The sequence below is a fragment of the Amblyraja radiata genome, chromosome 9 (assembly GCF_010909765.2).
Source record: "Amblyraja radiata isolate CabotCenter1 chromosome 9, sAmbRad1.1.pri, whole genome shotgun sequence".
NCBI lineage: Eukaryota > Metazoa > Chordata > Chondrichthyes > Rajiformes > Rajidae > Amblyraja > Amblyraja radiata.
Genome location: NC_045964.1, coordinates 4,927,165 through 4,949,175, shown reverse-complemented (window position 1 = coordinate 4,949,175; position 22,011 = coordinate 4,927,165). Strand labels below are relative to the sequence as shown.

At 45.4% G+C, this 22,011-nt stretch overlaps 1 protein-coding gene across 2 annotated transcripts in view; it reads left to right on the top strand.

The window, feature by feature from the left end:
* lrr1 (leucine rich repeat protein 1) overlaps positions 1 to 22,011 on the top strand; it is a 35,148-nt gene that overhangs the window by 11,447 nt on the left and 1,690 nt on the right. The window contains exons 2-4 of one of the 2 annotated variants that reach the window (XM_033026552.1): positions 6,466 to 6,659; positions 6,746 to 6,844; positions 20,875 to 21,602. In XM_033026552.1, coding sequence (XP_032882443.1) covers positions 6,471 to 6,659; positions 6,746 to 6,844; positions 20,875 to 21,602 — 1,016 coding nt within the window. In that variant the 5' untranslated portion in view covers positions 6,466 to 6,470. Of the gene's footprint in view, positions 1 to 6,193; positions 6,660 to 6,745; positions 6,845 to 20,874; positions 21,603 to 22,011 lie in introns of those variants that run through there. The other variant, XM_033026551.1, reaches the window with a different exon arrangement.

The following is a 22,011-nucleotide window of genomic DNA, read 5'->3' as shown; positions in this document are numbered from 1 at the left end:
ATCTCTAAACTAAATTGGATATACAAAATTATGAAAGGCATAGTATGACAGGGCTCTCACTTAACTTTTTTTCTCTGTTGTCAGCTGGACAACTTAGGCAGCTTTGTAAGTTGCCAAATGACAGTAGGTGGTCATCTAAGATGGCTTGCATAACGCGTGCGATAATGTGCTTGAACAAAGAGTGTAGTTACCTGTCGGAATTATACTCAATGAAGCATTCACATATTATTTCTGCTTCAAATAAAGTCACAAACTAAACATATTCACCAATCAAGACATGATATATACCACAATGACATGCAGCAAAATTATAATACAGTATCTCAACCCTTTTTACACGTTGCAGTGAATGCAATTTCTATTATTTCTTTCCAAACAAAAATGTGGTTGGATTATTCAGCGAATGATCAACCTCGGTGAGACCAAGCGTAGGCTTGGCGAATGCTTCGCAAAACACCTCCACTCAGTTCACAATAACCAACCTGATCTCCCGGTGGCTCAGCACCCCCTCCCATTCCGAATCCAACCTTTCTGTCCTGGGCCTCCTCCATGACCAGAGTGAGGCCCACAGTAAATTGGAGGAACAGCACCTCATATTTTGCTTGGGTAGTTTACACCCCAGCGGTTTGAATATTGGCTTCTCCAATTTCAGGTAGTCCTTGCTTTCTCCCTCCTTCCCCTCCCATTCCCAGCTCTCCCACAGCCTATTGTCTCCGCCTCTTCCTTTCTTTTTCCTCCCCCCCCCACCCGACATCAGTCTGAAGAAGTGTCTCGACCCGAAAGGTCACCTATTCCTTCGCTCCATAGATGCTGCCTCAGCCGCTGATTTTTTTCCAGCATTTTTGTTTACCAACGGGATCCCACCACTGGCCACATCTTCCCATCTCCTCCCCTGTCGGCTTTCCGCAGAGACCGCTCCCTCCGTAACTCCCTGGTCAATTTGTCCTTTCCCACCCAAACCACCCCCTCTCCTGGCACCTTCTCTTGCAACCGCAGGAAATGCTACACTTGTCGCTTTACCTCCCCCCTTGACTCCATTCAAGGACCCAAACAGTCTTTCCAGGTGCAGCAGAGGTTCACCTGCACCTCCTCCAACCTCATCTATTGCATCCGCTGCTCTGGGTGTCAGCTGCTTTACATCGATGAGACCAAGCGTAGGCTTGGCGATCGCTTCGCCCAACACCTCGGCTCGGTTCGCAATAACCAACCTGATCTCCCGGTGGCTCAGCACTTCAACTCCCCCTCCCATTCTGAATCCGACCTTTCTTTCCTGGGCCTCCTCCATGGCCAGAGTTAGTCCCACTGTAAATTAGAGGAGCAGCACCTCATATTTCGCTTGGGCAGTTTACACCCCAGCAGTATGAACATTGATTTCCCCAATTTCAGGTAGTCCATGCTTTGTCCTCCCCTTCCCAGCTCTCCCTCAGTCCACTGTCTCCGCCTCTTCCTTTCTTCTTCCCCGCACCTCCAACCTCACATCAGTCTGAAGAAGGGTCTCAACCCGAAACGTCGCCTATTTCCTTCGCTCCATAGATGCTGCCTCACCCGCTGAGTTTCTCCAGCATTTTTGTCTACCCATTCACACAAGTTCTGTTATCCCACTTTCCTCACCCACTCCCTACACATTAGGGGCAATTTTACAAAGATAAGTTAATCTACAAAGCCAATGCGTCTTTGGGATGTGGGAGGAAACCCACACGCTTGCAGGGAGAATGTGCAAATTCAACACAGACAGTGCCCGAGGACAGGATCGAACACAGATCTCTGGTGTGTGAGGCAGCACGTCTACCAGCTGTGCCACTATATTATGTTTTCCAACACACAAAAACTATACGTTGATAACTTTGGTTACTAAAAAAAACTATCCATTTTCAGTCTTAAATCTCTAAGTGACGCTATGTCCCCCATTACAGCTACTGTATGTTTTAATTCAGTTCAAGACTATGGGGCAGTACATTGGCCATAAAGTTGCTGCCTAAAAGTGCCAGAGACCCGGAATTAATCCTGAATATGGGTGCTGTCTGTATGGAGTTTGCTCCTTTTCCCTTTGATCGCATGGGTTTTCTCCAGGTTTATTTTCTTCCACATTCTAAAGGTGTGCAGGAACCTTTTTCAGACCCAACCCAAAACGTTATATTTTCCTTTTGTCCAGAGATTCTGTCTGACCTGTTGAGTTACTTCAGCTTTTTGTGTCTATCTTCTGTTTAAACCAGCATCTGCTGTTCCTTCCTACACACATAATAACGTGTGCGTGTGTGGGCATATATATATCACACACACACACATTATATATTCATATATAAATATACACTGTTTTGTTTTCTCGTTTATAACATTGTTTACAGAGTACCATGTTTACATATTCTATTGTGCTGCTGCAAGTAAGGATTTCATAGTTCTAACTAGTACGTGAGAGAATAAAACACTCTTGACTCTTGAGTTACGTTGCTAATGTGTGGGATAGAAGTAGTGTACGGGTGGTCGGCGTGGACTCGGTGGGCCGAAGGGCCTGTTTCCACGATGTATCTTTAAACTAAACTAAAAACACTAAAGCCAGAGGGAGTCTAAAGAAACGTCACCCAATTTCTTCTATCCAGAGATCCTGGCTGCTCCATGGAATTCCCCCGCACAATTAAAGCAAGTAATAATCTTCACCCTACCATAGTTACCCAACCAGACGCAACTACATTTAAGGTAGCTCTTTAATCCCAAGAACCCTTTTTTGCTTAAGACCAAATCAAGAGTCAAGAGAGTTTTATTATCATGTGTCCCAGATAGGACAATGAAATTCTTGCTTGCTGTAGCACAACAGAATTTGTAAACATAATACAGAACAGGAGATAAAAGTTCAGTGTGTCTATATACCATACGCTTCGCCGCGACCGCTGAAAACCAACGCAGAATCACTCCCTGCAGTAACTATTGCTTCTTGGTTTCCAGGAAACCAGGAAGCAATAGTTACTGCAGGGAGTGATTCTGCGTTGGTTTTCAGCGGTCGCGGCGAGGCGGTGACCGGACAACAATGGCGGCCAGATCTCCCACAATGCAAAAGGAGGGAGAAAGTGCCCAGCGCCGACCAGTTGCCGTGGCAGTGCACATGTGCAGGGCGGCCGATGATGTGCTGGCCGTGGTTGTGCGCATGTGCAGGGGGAGGATGTGCAGGCTGTGGCAGTGCGCATGTGCCAGGTGGCCGGCCGTGCCGGCAGATGAGGAGCGGCCCGAGACCCGAAACCCAGCCAAAGATCATAGAGCAGAGCCCGGCAGCCCAGACACGGCGGGCGGAGACGGAGATTGACAGAGAGAGATAGAGAGGGGGGGCCACTCAGAGTTGAACGGCAGGTGTCCCGGGTACTTGCCAAGCCGGGCAAAATAGCACGGCTTTTAGGTTACCCGGCGGGCAACCCGGGCAAGCATTAATTTCGAGCCCTGCATAGATAGGGTACACAGTCAGAATCTTGGTATTTAATGTTAACTGTTTTTCTCTCACCACACATGCTTCCAGTGTTTACACTCTTATTTTGCATTTCTAACAACCACACCGTTGCTCATCAGTCATGGAAGAGGAGTGCATGTTTCCGAGTCTCCGGGAATGGACTCTTAACAGAGCTCCCAAATTTCCAATATTATCCAAACAAAAACACCCTCTAATTAGAAGATAGACACTGAAAGCTGGAGTAACTCAGCGGGTAGAGTTGCAACCTTTCTCACTCCCAAATAAGGGACAAACGGTCAAAATAAGGGAAAATTCCCGACGGCAATTCGTTGACCGACTCGGCCGTGTCTGGGTGAATGATGAGTTGGCCCGGGTGCTGGACTGTACACAAAGCCCAGCCGGCGGGCCAGCTGAGGAGTTTTGGCCAGCGCGACATCGTGCGCAAAGTCCGGCGCCCCGTCCAACTCATGAACCGATGATCGGCCATGAGAAGGAGGGGTGGTGGTGTCGGCGGTAAGCGAAGGTCCGAAGGTCGGACAGCTGGCCGGGCTGCCGACCGATAGGGCCACGGGCGAGGCGCTGCTGCTGCACTCCATGGGCTGCACTACGTCGGGCCGGGTGAGGCGGGGCCGGACGCGGCGCTGGACGCGGCGCTCCGACCCGACAGTCCCCTCAACCCGAGTAGTAGCAGTCAAATACGGGACAAGGGCGGTCTCGTACGGGACAAACCAATTTAGCCCAATATACGGGATGTCTCAGCTAATACGGGACAGTTGGCAACCCTATTGGCGGGTCAGGCATTTTCTCTGGAGGAAAGGATTAGGTGACATTTTGGGTTGAGGCCCTTCAGCAGACTGAGAGTCAGGGGAAAGGGAAATGAGAGATATAGAGAGATATAGAACAAATGTATGAAGGCAGCAAAATAAGTTGTTGCAAAGCAGTGGTTGGAAAGAGGAGAAGAACTTCTTCAGTGTGGGCATACCTAGAGATTTAGCAGTGAAGCAGACAAAATGTGTAGGAAGGAATTGCAGATGCTGGTTTAAACCGAAGATAGACACAAAAAGCTGGAGTAACTCTATAGTGTGTCGACACTGAAGACAAAGGGCAAGTTTATTGCAGGGCAATTCGTGACGTTTTGTTGAACTACACTGCATGTCATTTGCACAGCTGCTGTGTTTCACTGTTCTGGCTCATATCCGGCGTGTATGGCAAATGGACAGTCCTCATGTCTTTTAGTGCGTGTTTGCAACATCCATGTGCAAAAACACGTCAATTTGGAAATAAAACTAATTTCGCTGAGTGCAAAGATTCACGAACCAAGAGTAAAAAGCATGTTGTAAAATGTTCCCATATTTGTCTCCAAACAATAATTCCTGTGAAAAGATTGAAATGTAAAGCAGATTTTCGCTTGAGTATTTACCGTATCTACGGGCAAATCACTGAAGCTAGTGTAGCAAAGCTGTAATTGCTTGAACAAAGCAGGTTTCTGGCTGTTCACGGATTGAATCTGACTCGCGCCAGAAATATTGCATTTCTAATCGTTGCCTGGTGTATATTTAAATATACAAATTTTAATCTTTTTTTTGGAAATGCATGTTATATAGCTAAAATTTCTGTTCTATAGTATTTCCCTTGCTAAGTGTGCAATGTATAGATGTTCTATTCAGGGGATAAAGGCACCTTTGAGGTAAATCCTTCCTGTTGCATGTTTGTAGCGCTTTAAAACATGTGGACCATTTGCAGGAAATGTTGGCTTTTGCATCGAAACGTCCTGGCTCGATATAACAGAATTACATTGTCATTTTTCGTCGAAAGTTCCTCGGATATAACAGAATGATATTGCCATTTTGCATCGAAACGTCCCTCGATACAACAGAATTACATTGTCATTTCGCTTCGAAACCTCCTCGGATATAACGATTACATTGTCACATTGTGTATACACTTCGGTATTTCTACTCTCAAATAATTCTGGGAAATGGCGCAACGGTGTGGTAGCCATAAATGGGTCATGATTGATGCGGGTAAACATGGTCACGGGTGAATTGTAGTAGCAGCAGAATGATTTCTCGCTTGCATTGTGCGTGTGGATGGTGAACTGGTTTGTTTTCCGCTCCTCCCCAACGCTGATTTCCAATGGTGTTGTGTGGAACACGCTGAACGTGACTGTCTGCCGTTCAGGATGTTCCCTGGTACAGTAGAGTACAGAGCTGGCCCAGCCCCCTGGAGCTGCCACTGTGGGCTGGGACACACTACGTGCCTCGGCGCCTGCTGCTCATGGCGGCGTAGCTTGTAAACACATCCCAGCCTCACACACACACTGCTACACGCGGCCGCCTGCACAACTAACCCCTCGCTAACAAACCAGCTCATCTTTGCCGTTTAATAACCAAACCTGCATTAAAAAATAATAATTATATGTGCGGGAATGGATTAAAACTTTAGTGGATTAAAACCCTGTCTGTCGCACCGGCAAAACAGCAACATTGCAGCGACAGAGACTGGGGACTGGGAACATGAATCCTTGATAGATGGATGCATGTGACCTTTCCCCCAGTTGGCGCGTCCCACACTTTTACACTGAACCCTGTACATCATTTAAAAAAAAAAAGAAACGCAGTTCGCACGGTTTAAGGTGAATGACGTGAACTTCAGCGAGTACTTCCCCCACCTCCCCGATGTTATTTATCCCCCCCCCCCCCCCCATCACTGCGGGGCCGCCTTTCAGCTCCACTCCCTCCTGCAGGATCTCTCTCCCCCTCCCCGCATGTGTTTCCAGCTGCCAGTTGCCTGCCTGGTGTAATTGCCAATGGGTCAGAGCGTTAGTGGGTTGAGTGAAGGCGAGGGGCAGGACAGGGGCGTTCTCCCTATTGTGTGACACGACCAGTTTAAACGCGGAATCGGCCAATTGCGATGGTAAAAACACACCGTGCATCCACACTGCCAACTTGTTTATGTGCTGGGCGCCCGAGGAATGCTGCTCTCCCGACAGACCAGAATTATGTCTACAGTGGGCGATTATTTCATCCTAGACACCATGAAGCTGCAGTGCGAGGTGGAAGTGATCAGTCGGATGCTGCCGACCTTCGGTATGAGGAACAGGGGCAAAGGCAACCGAGCCGTTCTGTCGATCGGGAAACACCACGACCGGGGCATCAAAAACAGCGCGGCAACCATACATCTCTTGATCTGCACCTTGAAAGACAAATCGGGTAGCAAATACAAGGTGCGTGGTCACTCTTTCCCCCCCCCAACTTACCAATTTAACTTTATGAAGCTTGCAATGCATTTTAATTAAACATATTTTCGCAGCTAAAAGAAAATATAGAGCAATTTTTCACTAAATTCGTGGACGAAGGAAAAGCGACCATCCGACTTAAAGAACCAGCAGTGGACGTCTGTCTAAATAAGGTAGAAGCTGGGATTTTCTCAATATGTAAACGTTATACAGTCAACCCTGTGGTAGCTCTCCCTTCTCTGTTGTGTTGTGTGACTGTACATTGAAATGGATCATTGCTGACCAATGCTAATAGGCCAAGTTCAAGAAGCAATTGTGCACGTGTTCAGAAGTTTGGTGCTGTGATTTAAAAGTGGTAAATATGGTATCAGCAAGATTGCAGAGGTCCACGAGAAGATTGGTATGTGGAGCTCACAATGAATCCTTGCCACCCAGTCCAAGCACAGTCGGTGTCACCGTTCTGCGAATGCATCTGAGCAGTCTGCAAAACTGGCCGTGTTCTCCTTTACCTGTCATTTTAGTTCCCATCCCATTCTCACTCCGGTCTCTTACAGCAGTGCCCCAGGAAAGCCCAACGGAGGCTCGGGAAACAGTATGTCATTCTTCGATGTGTAGGAAGGAACTGCAGATGCTGGTTTAAACCGAAGATAGACACAAAAAGCTGGAGTAAGTCAGCAGGTCTCTGGAGAAAAGGAATAGGTGACATTTTGGCTCGAGACCCAAGGGTCCTGAAGATGGGTCTCAACCCAAAATGTCACCTATTCCTTTTCTCCATAGATGCTGTCTGACCTGCTGAGTTAATCCAGGTTTTTGAGTCTATCTCACTCTTTGACTTGGTACCTTACAGCCTTTAGAGTCTGTAATTAAATTCAACAATTTTAGATAACCAATGTTTTCATTTTTTGTTTAATCAATGGGTTAATTGGAGTTTTCTCTCCACTGAGATATTTCCTGACCTGTTGAATATTTACGCCATTCTTTTTATTTAGTTGCATCCAGCAACTGCTGAGTTTCTCTCTGTTTCAGTTTTTTTATTCCCTCTTCTGAACACTTTTGTCCTTCTATTTACATCTCTTCCAGTGTTGGCTGGAGTTAATCAGTCTCTGTTGGCCTCTTTCCACCACGTGCCATTCAGTCTCGCTGAGGCTCCACCCTATTATGGATGATCCCTTTTGTTCTTTGTAACTTAAAACATGTTTAGTGTCCAGCTTTTCCTATTTGACAGATCATCAACTGAGTTTTTCTCTCTACGGTTGCTGAATAAATCCAGCATTTTCTACTTTATTTCAGAAACCAGGCATCCTTAGGCACTACATTCATCCACCACTTTATTAATTTTGTGCAGAGAACTTATCGATTTTCATATCATACTTTAAACCACCAAAGCCAATGTTCATATCATATATCGGCAGAAACTTTCACTTCTCCGTTTTAACACCCTGCAATATTCTGCAATATTCTGCAATATTCGTGACAATCTAATTCATAGTTTAGCTAGTTCCTTCAAAATTCTTACTTGCAACCGCTCTACAATTAAACACATTTCAAATAAGTTAAACTTTTTCAGCTTGTGCAGCAAAACCTGTTCTACAAAGTTGTTTGCCGTAGTCCAAGCCGAATGTTGACATTCCCAAGATATCAGCCATAAGCTTTACATCATTGATTTATTTTTTCATAACTGCTCCAAACATCTTTGCTGCTTTGCCCCAAGACAAGCTCTTCCTTCCTGACTGCCTGTGACTCATAAAACAATGGTGGAGACTTCAGACCTGTACTTTGCCATTCTCTTCCGATGTCTTTACCTCAACACCACCTCAACTCCACTGCCTTTTGAGAAAGACTTAAAACAGCTTCCTGATGAACAACAAGGAGGACAGTAGTGTGGCGCAGCAGTGGAGCTGCCTTACTTTGCCAGGGATCCAGGTTTGATCCTGACTATGGCTGCTGTCTGTAAGGGGAGTTTGTACATTCCGGGTGATCTGGTTTCCTCCCACACTCCAAAGCAGTACAGTTTGTAGGTTAATTGGCTTTGGTAAAAAAAATATAGAAATTGTCCCTAGTGTGTAGGACAGTGCTAATTTATGGGGTGATCGCTGGTCGGCACAGACTCGGTGGGCCTAAGGGCCTGTTTCCGCGCTGTATCTGAAGTCTAGTCGCTGGGAGCAAGCAGGAACGTGAAGTTGAAATTGCTCCGTTGCATCTTAATAGAATAGTCTCAAGGGGCCAAAGGCATTCTCCCGCTCCTAACTGGAACGTTAATTCTTCTTTAACATTTAAGCAAATGTCATTAGTAAAGTTTCATTTTTGGACAATGTTGTTCGGCAGTGTGTATTGAGGGACAAATGCTGGAAATTGCTTGTTACGGGTTTTGGTTTTGAACTAGGACGATTTAAACAAAGGAAAGATTTCATTATCGCTCTGACTTCATTTAGCCTAGCACGATCTCTCAGTAATGTACGAAATGTAATACATGAGTTCATTCTGTCACATCTGAAGTGTGTTAGTGTAGTCTGGTAGTTACTCACTGGGCATTGTATCTTTTGTTATTTATGCAGTTCCCAAATGAAAGAGTATTCGGCACGCATTTTGATACAAGGGAAAGTTGTTGTGTTCCAGGATGTAGTCACTTGACTTCCGTGTAGTCAGCACTTTTATTGCTGAGATATTTCAGTGAAAGTAGAATGGTGAAGACAGCATTTGGAAATGGTTCCAAGTAGTTTTAATGTGGCACAAGCAGACAAAGGAGAAAAGATTTGCCTAGTTCAGAATTTGCTAAAAGAAAAGGCAGTGAATCTGGAAGGCGAAAATAATTTAATAATCATAATCATACTTTATTAGCCATGTATGTTTTGCAACATACGAAGAATTTGATTTGCCATACAGTCATATCAATAAAAAGTAACAGAACACACAAAATACATTTTAACATGAACATCGACCACAGTGACTCCTCCACATTCCTCATTGTGGTGGAAGGCAAAAAAAAAAGTTCAATCTCCCTTCTTTGTCCTCCAGCGGTCGGGGGCTTCTAACCTTCTGTTGAAGGGACGATCTTACACCCGTAGCCGGCGGCGGGCCTCCTCGTCGGGGCAATTAGCTCCTGCATCGGGCGGGGGGGGGGAATTCTCAGCTCCCCCGCGCCGATTGATCTACCCCTGGTCGGGGCTAGTCGAACGTCGTGCGGCTTTTGGAGCTCCCCGACTGCGAGCTCCTCGATGTTAAAGTCTGCAGGCCGCAGTTGGAGCATCGATCCCAAGCAAGGGATCGGCTCCGATGGTAAGTCCACGCCCCACGGTGGGGCTTAAAGTCAGTCCCGAGTAAGGCCTACAGCTCCATGATGAGGCCACAGAGCGACCGGAGATAAGGTCCGGAAAACAATCGTATCTCCAGCAAGGTCAAAGATTGGGGGAAAAAATTCTCCTGCCACCCCCCCCCCCCACACCCATCCCCCACATAAAATAAACCAGATAACATTAACACATACTTTTTAAACTAACTAAAAATAACAACAAAAAAAGAAAAGGACAGACAGACAGTAGGCGAGGCTGACATTGCTGACAGCGCCACCCAGTGGAAAGAGTGGAATGGTGCTGGACATCCTTTACACATGGGAAAGCAGTCAGTCAAAAATAAACTACCCATGACTGTTCCTGCACAATGCACTGTGTGGTATCTGGAAAAGTCAGATGGAAAAAATAGTGGTCTCCATTTGATGGCAGTGTTGGAGTAACTCAGCGGGACAGGCAGCATCTCTGGCAAACGCAGATAGATGATGCTTTAGGTTGCAACCCTCGTTCAGACTGAGCACAGGGGGAAAGCTGGAAGAGAGGAGAGGCAGGACAAAGCCTGGCGAGTGATAGGTAACCATAGACGCGGGGGGGAGCATGTTTGATAGACAGATGGTTGGACAAAGGCTAAAAAAAGGAGGATGTGAGATAAAAGCATTGAAGAGTTACAAATTGTAAAGCTGGAGAAATAAATCTAGGTGGAATGGACGAGGGAGGGGAGAAATAGATGTGGGTCCAGGTGGAGCACAGGGGGGGGGGGGAAGAAGGGATTGTATGGGGGAAGGAGGGGGGTGTGGTTTATTTTTACTGTTCCACTTGTCTAACGTGGGTTGTGCGAATAAAATAAATATGCACTGTGCCATTTAAAAAAAAAAAATGCAAAGGCATTAACTACCCCACACTGTAATACCAATGCTGAGTCTGAAGAAGGTCTCGACCCGAAACGTCAACCATTCCTTCTCTCCAGAGATGCTGCCTGTCCCACTGAGTTACTCCAGCATTTTGTGTCTAGCAACAGTGTAAACCAGTCCTTCCTGCACTGTTTTGCCACCTCCAACGTGACCCCACCACTCGCCACATCTTCCCATCTCTCCCCCTGTCTGCCTTCCGCAAAGACCGTTCCCTCCGCAAATCCCTTGTCAATTCTTCCCTTCCCTCCCGCTCCACCCCTTCCCCGAGCACTTTCCCTTGCAACCGCAAGAGATGCTACACGTGTCGTTTTACCTCCCTCCTCGACTCCATTCAAGGACCCAAGCAGTCGTTCCAGGTGCGACAGAGGTTCACCTGCACCTCCTCCAACCTCATCTATTGCATCCGCTGCTCTAGATGTCATCTGATCTATATCGGTGAGACCAAGCGTAGGCTTGGCGATCGTTTCGCCGAACACCTCCGCTCGGTCCGCACTAACCAACCTGATCTCCCTGTGGCTCAGCACTTCAACTCCCCCTCCAATTCCGTATCCGACCTTTCTGTCCTGGGCCTCCTCCACAGCCAGAGTGAACAACGCCAGAAATTGTAGAAACAGCACCTCGCATTGGGGAGTCTGCATCCTGGTGGCATGAACATTGAATTCTCACAATTCTGTTAACCCTTGCTGTCTCCTCCCCTTCCTACCTCAGCCCTCGGGCTCCTCCTCCTTTTTCCTTTCTTCACCCCGCCCCTCCCCCACCCCCTATCAGTCTGAAGAAGGGTTTTGGCCCGAAACGTTGCCTATCTCCTTCGCTCCATAGATGCTGCTGTACCCGCAGAGTTTCTCCAGCATTTTTGTGTACCTTCCTACACTGCAATGCCAATGCGTTGCTTGGCCCTTTGTCGTGCTCTCTCAGCTGCCTCTTTGATATGAAATGTCCTCGGTCGTGCCCCCCCCCAGCTCAATATTTTGAGCCTGACCTGATGCTCAGTCATCTTCTGTTGTATTCACATCCATTCTCTGCACTTGCTCTTCTGAAGACCAGACCTGCATATCCCCACTTCAGGATTACCATTCTCTGTGGTCTCTCTCACCCTTTGCCCACGTTAAATCTTCGTTGTCCCCATTTCTCCACGCGCTTCAGCCAGTGTGCTTTTGGGCTCTCAACACATTCTCCGAGAAACCTGTTATTGTCATCAAATCTGCTGACAAGAATAACCCGCTTATCTGAAGGATTTAACTTTGTCTTGCACAGACCCTAAACTAGTCACTTTCTGCCTTGCCTGAGCCAAGAAACACCCGTAGAAAGGAACATGCCGATGCAGGTTATACACACCGAAAATGGGCACAAAAAGCTGGAGTAACACAGCGGGACAGGCGGCTTCTCTGGACAGAAGGAATAGGTAACGTTTCAGGTCGAGACCCGAAATATCACCCATTCCTTCTCCCCAGAGATGCTGCCTGATCCGCTGAGTTACTCCAACGTCTCTTGATCTTCTCTCAGACCCACAGCTATTTCTAAGCCAGTGTTCAAACAAAACATAAGAATCACACAAATGTTGGAATAACTCGGCAGGTCAGACAGCATCTCTGGAGAACATGGATAGGTGACTTTTCGGATCGGAATCTTCTCCCAGCCTGAAATATCACTTATCCCCTTGTTCTCCAGAGATGCTGCCTGCCCCATTGTGTTACTCCACCACCTTGTTTTTTTATTTAGTGAGTAAGTATCTGCAGTTCCCTGTGTGTAGAAAAAGAATATTAAGCGATATAAGCGTGGAGAGGATCATGGTGTGGAGAGGGACCTCAGGTAGGGGAACGACTGAAATGGAGGTGACGGCTACAACGGGCCTCTGTTACCAGCTGCAGCTGGGACTGTAAAATTGCGCCTCTTGCATGTGAACTCAGTGGCCTGTTCTGCACTGACTGGGGAGTTTGTACTTATGTAAAGGGATAGTCTTGCTAGCTGTATGCAAAAAAAAAAAAAGCATTTCACTGGACCTGGTACATGTGTCTATAAAGAAACCATTGATAAGGCAAGGTGACTGTATGGATTAGAGTTACAGTAGTGTGACTGTGGATGAACAGACTTCAGGGATGACGTTTGAAAAAAAAAAAATCCATGTTTGTTGCTGATAGAAAAACTAGGTGATGCTTGGATGTAGAGAGGTTTCAGGCAAAAATAATGAATAAGAAATGCATGGCAGATGGGAAAGCGTGCTCATCCACTTTGGTAGATAAAATAGAACGGCAGAGTTATGTTTGAAATGAATAATTGAACAGAATTAATATTCCAAGGGACCAGAGTGTCCTTGTAGATGATATGCTGGTGAAGAACAGCAAACAATTTGGAAGACAGTCGGCATGTTAGTGTGTGTTGTAGAAGGGTGTGAACACAAGGATAAAGTTGTCTTACTGCGTTCTAAAGAGCTTCAATGAGATCACATCTCACATATTATGCACATGCTGAGCAATGCAGTAAATGTAATAGAGAGAATACTTCACCAGATTTATTTGTGAAATTGTGGATTTGTTATTGTGAAAGATTTAGCAGACTTAGTTTAGTTTAGTTTAGAGATACAGCGTGGAAACAGGCCCTTCAGCCCAACGAGTCCACACCGACCAGCGATCCCCGCACATTAACACACGCTAGGGACAATTTACATTTATATCAGGCCAATTAACCCACAAACCTGTACGTCTGTGGAGTGTGGGAGGAAACCGAAGATCTTGAAGAAAACCCACGCAGGTCACAGGGAGAACGTAAAAACTCTGTACAGACAGCACACGTCGTCAGGATCGAACCCGGATCTCTGGTGCTGTAAGGCAGTAGCCCTACCGCTGTGCCACCGTGCTGCCTTATACATTTAAATGGAAAAGAATGAGTGATATTGGAACAAGAAACTGCAGGTGTAGGTTTACAAAAAAAAGACAGTGCTGGAGTAACTCAGCAGGTTGGGCAACATCATTGGAGAACGTGGATAAATTATGTCTCTGAATCATTGCCTATTCATTCTCCAGAGATGCTGCCTGACCTGCTGAGTTACTCCAACACTTTTCTTTAAGAATAAGAATTTAGTTTAGAGATACAGCTTGGGAACAGGCCCTTCGGCCCTCTGAATCTACACCGACCAGCGATCATCCATACAATGCACTATGGACAATTTACAGAAAACAGAAAACAATTAACCCACAAACCTGCGTATCTTTGGAATATGGGAGGAAATTGGAGCACCCGGAGAAAACCCACGCGGTCACGGTGAGGACGTACAAACTCCGTACAGACAGCACCGTAGTCGGGATCGAATCCGGGTTTTTGTCGCTGTAAGACAGCAACTCTACCGCTGTGCCACTTTGCCGCACTTCATAATGGACTTGCTTTACCTGCAAAATCTAGATCTCGATGCTTTGGAAAGAAGCATTTCCTTGGGTACCTGGTTGCAGGCAAATAATATGTCACTGTACAGCCAAATGTCATACAGAAAAGTATACATGCTCTACATTTAAAGCAAACCATGATGGCTGGTTCTGCAATACAGATCTTCATCAGCATTTGTGTATTTTACAAGTAAACCAAATAAGTTTCTAGGACGAATGGCTGCATTACTTTAACATGGAGTCTCAACACTGAATGAACTTTGATAGAGGATTTGCATCAAAAAGGTCCACTGAGAAAAACTGGGTTTGATGTATAAAACTGTGGACAATAAGATTTGGCCAATTATCCCTAAACCAAACATCTTCCCTCCTGCAATGCCCAAAATATTATTTTGTAAAAAATGAATTTAACTCCTTTGCATAAGATCATACATTGCTTTCTTAAAGGTATTTGCCTCTTGTGTTCTTTAGAGCACCCAAAATTCTGAGTAAGCTTTTAATATCCCCTATTTATACCTCTTTGTTTGGCTCTGTATTACGATAGTGAGGAATCTGTATACATGTATGCTGCTCTTGTTTAGGAGCTGAACACAAATCTCTGCTCCAAAGTGACTCGCTGTACTGCATGTTTAAGAAGGAACTGCAGATGCTAGAGAATTGAAGGTAGACAAAAATGCTGGTGAGGCAGCATCTATGGAGCGAAGGAAATAGACGACATTTCAGGTCGACACCCTTAATGGCACCTTTACACGGGGCGACTTGACGCAAGAGTTAACCAGAGTTCAACATCGTGGGAACCTCGTGCGATAACAGTGCGGCATTCGTGGACCACCGTGGACCACCGTAGCGCTAACGGCAGGTCATCGTGTAACTTGGTCACTCGGGAGAAAATTAAAGAAAATTTGAATTTCTCCAAGAGTGACTTGTACACTTGTGGTTGAGTATTGCAACATTATATGAACGTAGTGGCCAGTGCGATATCCGTGCGATATCCGTAATAACTCTTGCGGGTACCGTGGGAACTCCTGCGAACGGTGAACCCGGAAGCTGGACAGAGGGGACAGAAGGTGATTACAAATTATCTTCAGTGGGATTGAATTTAAAAAATAAATCAAAATAAAGATTTACATCCGCATATGGACATCAACTTATTCATGAGTTATGTTAATGAGATTCAAGAAAATAACTATAATCTTTAAAAGGGACTTTACTGAAAGGTTACGCATTTTTATGGTCCGTGAGATATTTTTCATATGTACTTCTTTGAGAGATACAGGTCGGAGTCCTCGGGTCCAGGGGTCCGGAACGCTACCAATCAATGTTGTGCAGAGACCCGTGTAAGGAGTGAACTGCACATGCTGGTTTAAACCGAAGACAGACACAAAAAGCTGGAGTAACTCAGCGAGTCAAGCAGCATCTCTGGAGAAAAAAAGCTGATGTTTCGGGACGAGACACATCTTCAGACTCAATTCCGATTAGGATGTCTGAAGAAGGGCTCCGATTCGAATCGTCACCTATTCTTTTTCTCCAGAGATGATGCCTGACCCGCTGACTTACTCCAGCTTTTTATGCTTTTCTTCCCAGATCTGACTTACCTGCTGAGTTACACCAACATTTTGTGTCCTTCTGTGCATATTAACCAGCATTAACCAGCGTCTGCAGTTCCTTTAGACATTACATAACTTCAGATTTTAGAGATATTGCGCGTGGGAACTCCTGCGAACGGTAAACCCGGAAGCTGGACAGAGGGGACAGAGGGTGACTAAAAAAGGTGGTCTCAAAAGGACACATGGGAACATGTGTCCTTCGAGGACGTCCCACCTAATTGTCATTGTTGGATAATCTTTTTAACAGGAACACTTGCAGAGATGGCTCCCAGAAAATCTCAAAGGAAGGGGGTAAAGCGGGTCAGAGATGTTTTTGCCATGCAGGAGAATGAGGAGGAGACGCAGCAAGAGAGACAGGTGGAGAGGCAACAGGAGATGCCACAGATAACACTGCCTGTGGGCTCCTTGGAGCAGGGAGAGGGTGAGCAAGGTGCAATTCAGATTGCCTCCCCAGTAGCCGTTGTAGGAATAGCCTCTACAGACGTAAAGGGAAGATGGCAGAAGGTAAAGTCATATAACTTCACCAGGGAACAAGAGGGGGAACTTGTAGAATGGTTCCAATTTAACGAGATTCTGTACGATAAATCCAGAGAGGATTATAGAAACAGGGAGAGAAAAAGGAACCTGCTGGAGACGAAGGCTGCCGAGTTTCCCGAGTGCTCATGTGAGTTTATATAACGATATATAAGTTCATCAAGAGGAGAACCATTTAATGTTATCCAAGATTTAAAAACATACATTGCTATTGATGTAAAAGTGCTGTGTTTGCAGTTAACTTAAATTTCTCTTATAAGTCTGTCTGTCTGCCCTGCAGCTGCAAAGTAAAAAAGTCGCAGTATAAGAATCGCCTGAGGCCAAGTAGCGGAGGGTGATTGCTATGCGCAACCCTGGTTCCAGTGCTTTTCTCATTACAGTGTCAGCCTTCTTCAGCAGAGGTCCCAAATTATTCATTTGTGTCACGTGTAGTTCACGATGTTCATTCAAGATTTAACGCGACAGCTCGGGAAACGGCCAAGTCACTCGCACGAATAACATAAATGCCGAGTACCGTGGGAACTCTTTATCTACTGCCGTTATATCGTGCGAGACTCGTGCTGGACCACGACCTCTTCACTCTGGTGACATCTTGCGTCAACTCGCCCCGTGAAAAGGCCCTTTAAGGGTCCATAGATGCTGCCTCACCCGCTGAGTTTCTCCAGCATTTTTGTCTACCACTGTACTGCTGCATGATTCGTGCAAGTTGAATATTGGCATGTCCTCTGCTACCAATTCCACCTATTTTGCCTTCCACAGTTCTCTATTTACAACCCTAACCCTAATTGGAAAACTTTGCCTCCAACTAAATCAAATGAACCGGCATGCCTAAATTATTAACAGAATGTCATAAAATGAGATTCATAAGTGATAGCAGAATGAGGCCATCAGTTTATCAAGTCTACTCTGCCATCTACTCTACGGCTGATCTATCTCTCCCTCTCAACCCCATTCTCCTGCCTTCTCCCCATAAACCCTGACACCCCTACTAATCGGGTATCTGACAATCAGCACCTTAAAAGTACTCGAAGGAAGACAAAAGTGCTGGAGAAACTCAGCGGGTGCAGCAGCATCTATGGAGCGAAGGAAATAGGCAACGTTTCGGGCCGAACCCCTTCTTCATTGCCTATTTCCTTCGTTGCCCATTTCCTTCGCTCCATAGATATTGCTGCACCCACTGAGTTTCTCCAGCACTTTTGTCTCCCTTTGATTTTACAGCATCTGCAGTTCCTTCTTAAACACCTTAAAAGTACTCGATGATTTGGCCTCCACAGCCGTCAATGGCAATGAATTGCACTGATTCACCACCCTCTGACTAAAGCAATTCCTCCGCATCTTTCTACAGGTGCGTCCTTTAACTCTGAGGCTATGGCCTCCGGTCCTAGACTCTCCCACTGGTGGAAACATCCTCTCTATCCAGGCCTTTCACTATTCAGTAAGTTTCAGTGAGATCCGCCCCTTCATCCTTCTAAACTAAAGCGAGTAGAGGCCCAGTGCCGTCAAATGCTCATCATATGTTAACCCAATCATTCTAAGGATTGAGTGTGGATACATCCATTGCAGGAGGGGATGAAAGGAATTATAGTAACTGGTGTGTACGTATTTATTTTGATTCACAAATAGAAAGTGCACACCAACCATTTTGATGCTGGTAATTTCTATTATTACAGTGTAGTAAAGGATCAACACAAACAGCTTCATTACTATTTTAAATACATTTACGTAAACTTCCTACTTAGCCTTAATCCTGCTTTAACATCCCTGGGATGGTGGGACTGTCATATGAGGAAAGATTGAAAAGACTAGGCTTGTATTCACTGGAGTTTAGAAGGATGAGGGGGTATCTTATAGAAACATATAAAATTATAAAAGGATTGGACAAGCTAGATGCAGGAAAAATGTTTCCAATGTTGGGCGAGTCCAGAACCAGGGGCCACAGTCTTAGAATAAAGGGGAGGCCATTTAAGACTGAGGTAAGAAAAAACTTTTTCACCCAGAGAGTTGTGAATTTGTGGAATTCCCTGCCACAGAGGGCAGTGGAGGCCAAGTTACTGGGTGGATTTAAGAGAGAGTTAGATAGAGCTCTAGGGACTAGTGGAATCAAGGGATATGGGGAGAAGGCAGGCACGGATTATTGATAGGGGACGATCAGCCATGATCACAATGAATGGCGGTGCTGGCTCGAAGGGCCGAATGGCCTCCTCCTACACCTATTTTCTATGTTAACATTGAGATCAGCTTTTATTTCAGTGCAAGTCTTCAGTGCCTACCACATTAACCACAGTAGCCAAAGCAGACTTGAAACAGGACGTTTAATTATGTGCTCAGCTGGTGTAAAAGTAAAGATCAAGACTGCGGCTGCTGAATCTGGAGCAAAACACAAAGTGCTGGAGGAACTGGGTGGGCCAGACAGCATCCAAGGGGTGAAAGGAATTGTGGAGAACCAGCATCAGATCTGGGTGTGTAGGTTGGGATTGATGTGATGTGAGTGGAGTGCTGTGCATCTGGAAGAGTGAGTTGGAGCCAGTGCGGAGAAGCTGAAAGGTGTGATGTTCCCATGGCAATTGGAAATGAAATGGTAGAAAGCGGGCAGAACGTGTGAAGGGAGAGTCGGAGGAAGAAGAGCGAATGAGATGTGTGTCTGCTGAGCGCGGAGGGATCGGAAGAAGAGGTGGGAAGGTAGGGCCCCCACCGAGGACGGGTCTCGGCATCAGAGAGGGAGTGGTGAAGAAAGGAACAGCAGATGCTGGTTTAAACCGAAGATAGACACAAAAGTCGTCTAGTTTGTAACCCGTTCTCACCTAACACGCAACTAACAATGGCCTCTTCCTTCGTCATCGTTCAATTTTTTGCATATCTTTCATTCATTTGTTCTATATCTCTACATCCACACTCTATATCTCTTGTTTCCCTTTTCCTGACTCTCAGTCTGAAGAAGGGTCTCAACCCAAAAGGTTACCTATTCCTTTTCTCCAGAGATGCTGCCTGACAGAGAGGACAGCAGGGGAAGGAAGAGATTTCGACCTGAAAATTGATAGTTCATTCAGCCCCTCCCCCACCCTCTTAGATGCTGCCGTTCCTCCAGCAGATAATTTTTGAAAGTAACATAATTTATTCATCAATATGTGCCAGCTTTCCTGCCTTGAATGTGTTGGATGTCATGTACCACCTCTGAGAAAAGGTTAAACCATTTAGTTTTTACAGTTGCACGTTATATTAAGAAATGATGTCAAGATTATTAATAACTTTAGGGCAGTAGAGTTGCTGCCCTACAGCGCCAGAAACCCTGGTTCGATCCTGACTAGGGGTGCTTGTCTGTACGGAGTTTGTACGTTCTCCCCGTGACCCCGTGGGTTTTCTCCGAGAGCTTTGGTCTCCTCCCACACTCCAAAGACCAACAGGTTTCTAGGTTAATTGGCTTAATATAAATGTAATTGTCCCTGGTGTGTGTAGGATAGTATTAGTGTATGGGGATCGCTGGTCGGTGCGGACTCAGTGGGCCAAAGGGCCTGTTTCTGCGCTGTATCTCTAAACTAAACTAAACTTTTGCCATACAATAAAGCTCTGATAATCCTTTATCAAATTGTTCAGAAGTCCCAATTGTTTTGCATCAGCTCACCAGAGCCCCATTTGTTTGTTTATTATTGTCACGTGTACCGAGATGCAGTGAAAAGCTTTTGTTTGCACGCTATCCAGTTCTTAAAATAGACTATACATGAATACAATCAAACTGTCCACAGTGCAAAGATAAAGGGTACAATTTAAATGCAAAGATATAACATTGAAGTCTGATAAAGTCCGATTAAAGATAGTTCAAAGGTCCTGACCTCCCATCTACCTCATTGGAGATCGGGAGGTCAGGTGGTCAGATCTCTGCCTGTGGTCTGTGCAAATATCTGTGACTATTTCCTGTGTTCCCTTTAACTCCTGGTTCAGTGGAGCATTTATTATGCTACCATGCAATGTCTAAAACAAAATGGTGTGCAAATGGGAGCAAAATCCAATGATTGGAAAATCTGCCTATCCTGCACACTAAAATCCCAAGGGTAGACAAAAAATGCTGGAGTAACTCAGCGGGACAGGCAGCATCTCTGGATAGAAGGAATGGGTGACATTTCGGGTCAAGTCCGAAGAAGGGTCTTGACCTGAAACGTCACCCATTCCTTCTCTTCAGAGATGTCCCGCTGAGTTACTCCAGCATTTTGTGTCTCTCTTCAGTGCAGTTCTGCAGTACCTTCCTACACAAAATCCAATTTGTGGAATTGGGGCTTTGGGGAATTCCCCGGCTTTGGGGAAACTCAAATGATATAAACTGGCAGTATTGTTACATTGAGATTCTATTGTATTTTATTGGGAGAATAATTACTTGATTACACAGCTTAAACAGAAATGTCTTATCACCAAACAAAAGTGACATTTAAAAAAATGTAACTGTGCAATGTAAACCGCAAACAAATCTTTCATCAACTGTTTTCTGTTGTTAACAGGCAGATGTGAATAATTTGAAGAACTTCCTTTCCGCTTTAAGGCTGGCTCACCGAGGTAGTGAAATAGACAGTATACCATTGTCAAACCTGGCTCCTGCCAAAACCTCTGAGATTGAAAAACCAAAAGCCAAAATGGTAATAACATCCAGGAAGGATTATCCCCTGACCACAAATTTCCCTTACTCTCTCGAGTTGCTGCAGGTGTCCTACTGCAGGCTGACACGTGTGGATATGCGTATGCTCTGCCTACGAAGACTACGGAAGCTGGATCTCAGTAACAACCACATACGCAAACTTCCAGCCATCATTGGGGACCTGGCTTGCCTATCTGAGCTGGTTTTGCACAATAACTACTTAGAAATATTCAGCATTGGATTGTGTAATTCCACGTTGCAGAAATCTCTGCAGTTTTTGGACCTCAGCCACAACCGATTGCGCGCTCTCCCTCTTCAGTTCTGTCAACTGCAAGAACTGATTCACCTAAAGCTTGATGACAATGAGTTGCTCCGGCTTCCTTCCAAGATCGGACAGCTAACCAAACTGCGATTCCTTACAGCAGCACGCAACAAGTTGCCTTACCTCCCGTGCGATTTCCAACTGCTGTGCCTTGAGAATGTGGATCTATTTGGAAACCTATTTGACCACCCCAACCCTCTGCTTCCGACTATTCATTTACAGATTCCAATGACTCTCTTAGAGGTTGCAGCAAGAGCAACAATAAAGTACAGGTATATTTTCACACTCTTTCAAATTACAATGATTACCAATGCATCTCCCATTAGTTTAGCAGCAACATCAGTTGGTTTTAAGTGAACAGGTAGTACATTATCAATGTGATTCCCTTGGGCTTAGCCAAGAACAGAATTTGAACACACAGGCAATATTGCAGTGCTCTGGGAAAACATCAAACATTAGTTTTGTTTCCAACTGTTCTGTACTATCGAACTTTGGTCAAATGATTCACAAATTTCCACGAATTCCCTGCAGTTTGATTCCAAGCATATATTTATTTGGTTATCATCCAGTAAGCCGCCTTAATGATAAAACCTCAGAAATACTCTGTGGAATAGTTTAGTTTGTTATTATTGTTGTCATGTGCACCGAGGTACATTGAAAAGCTTTTTGTTGCACGTTATC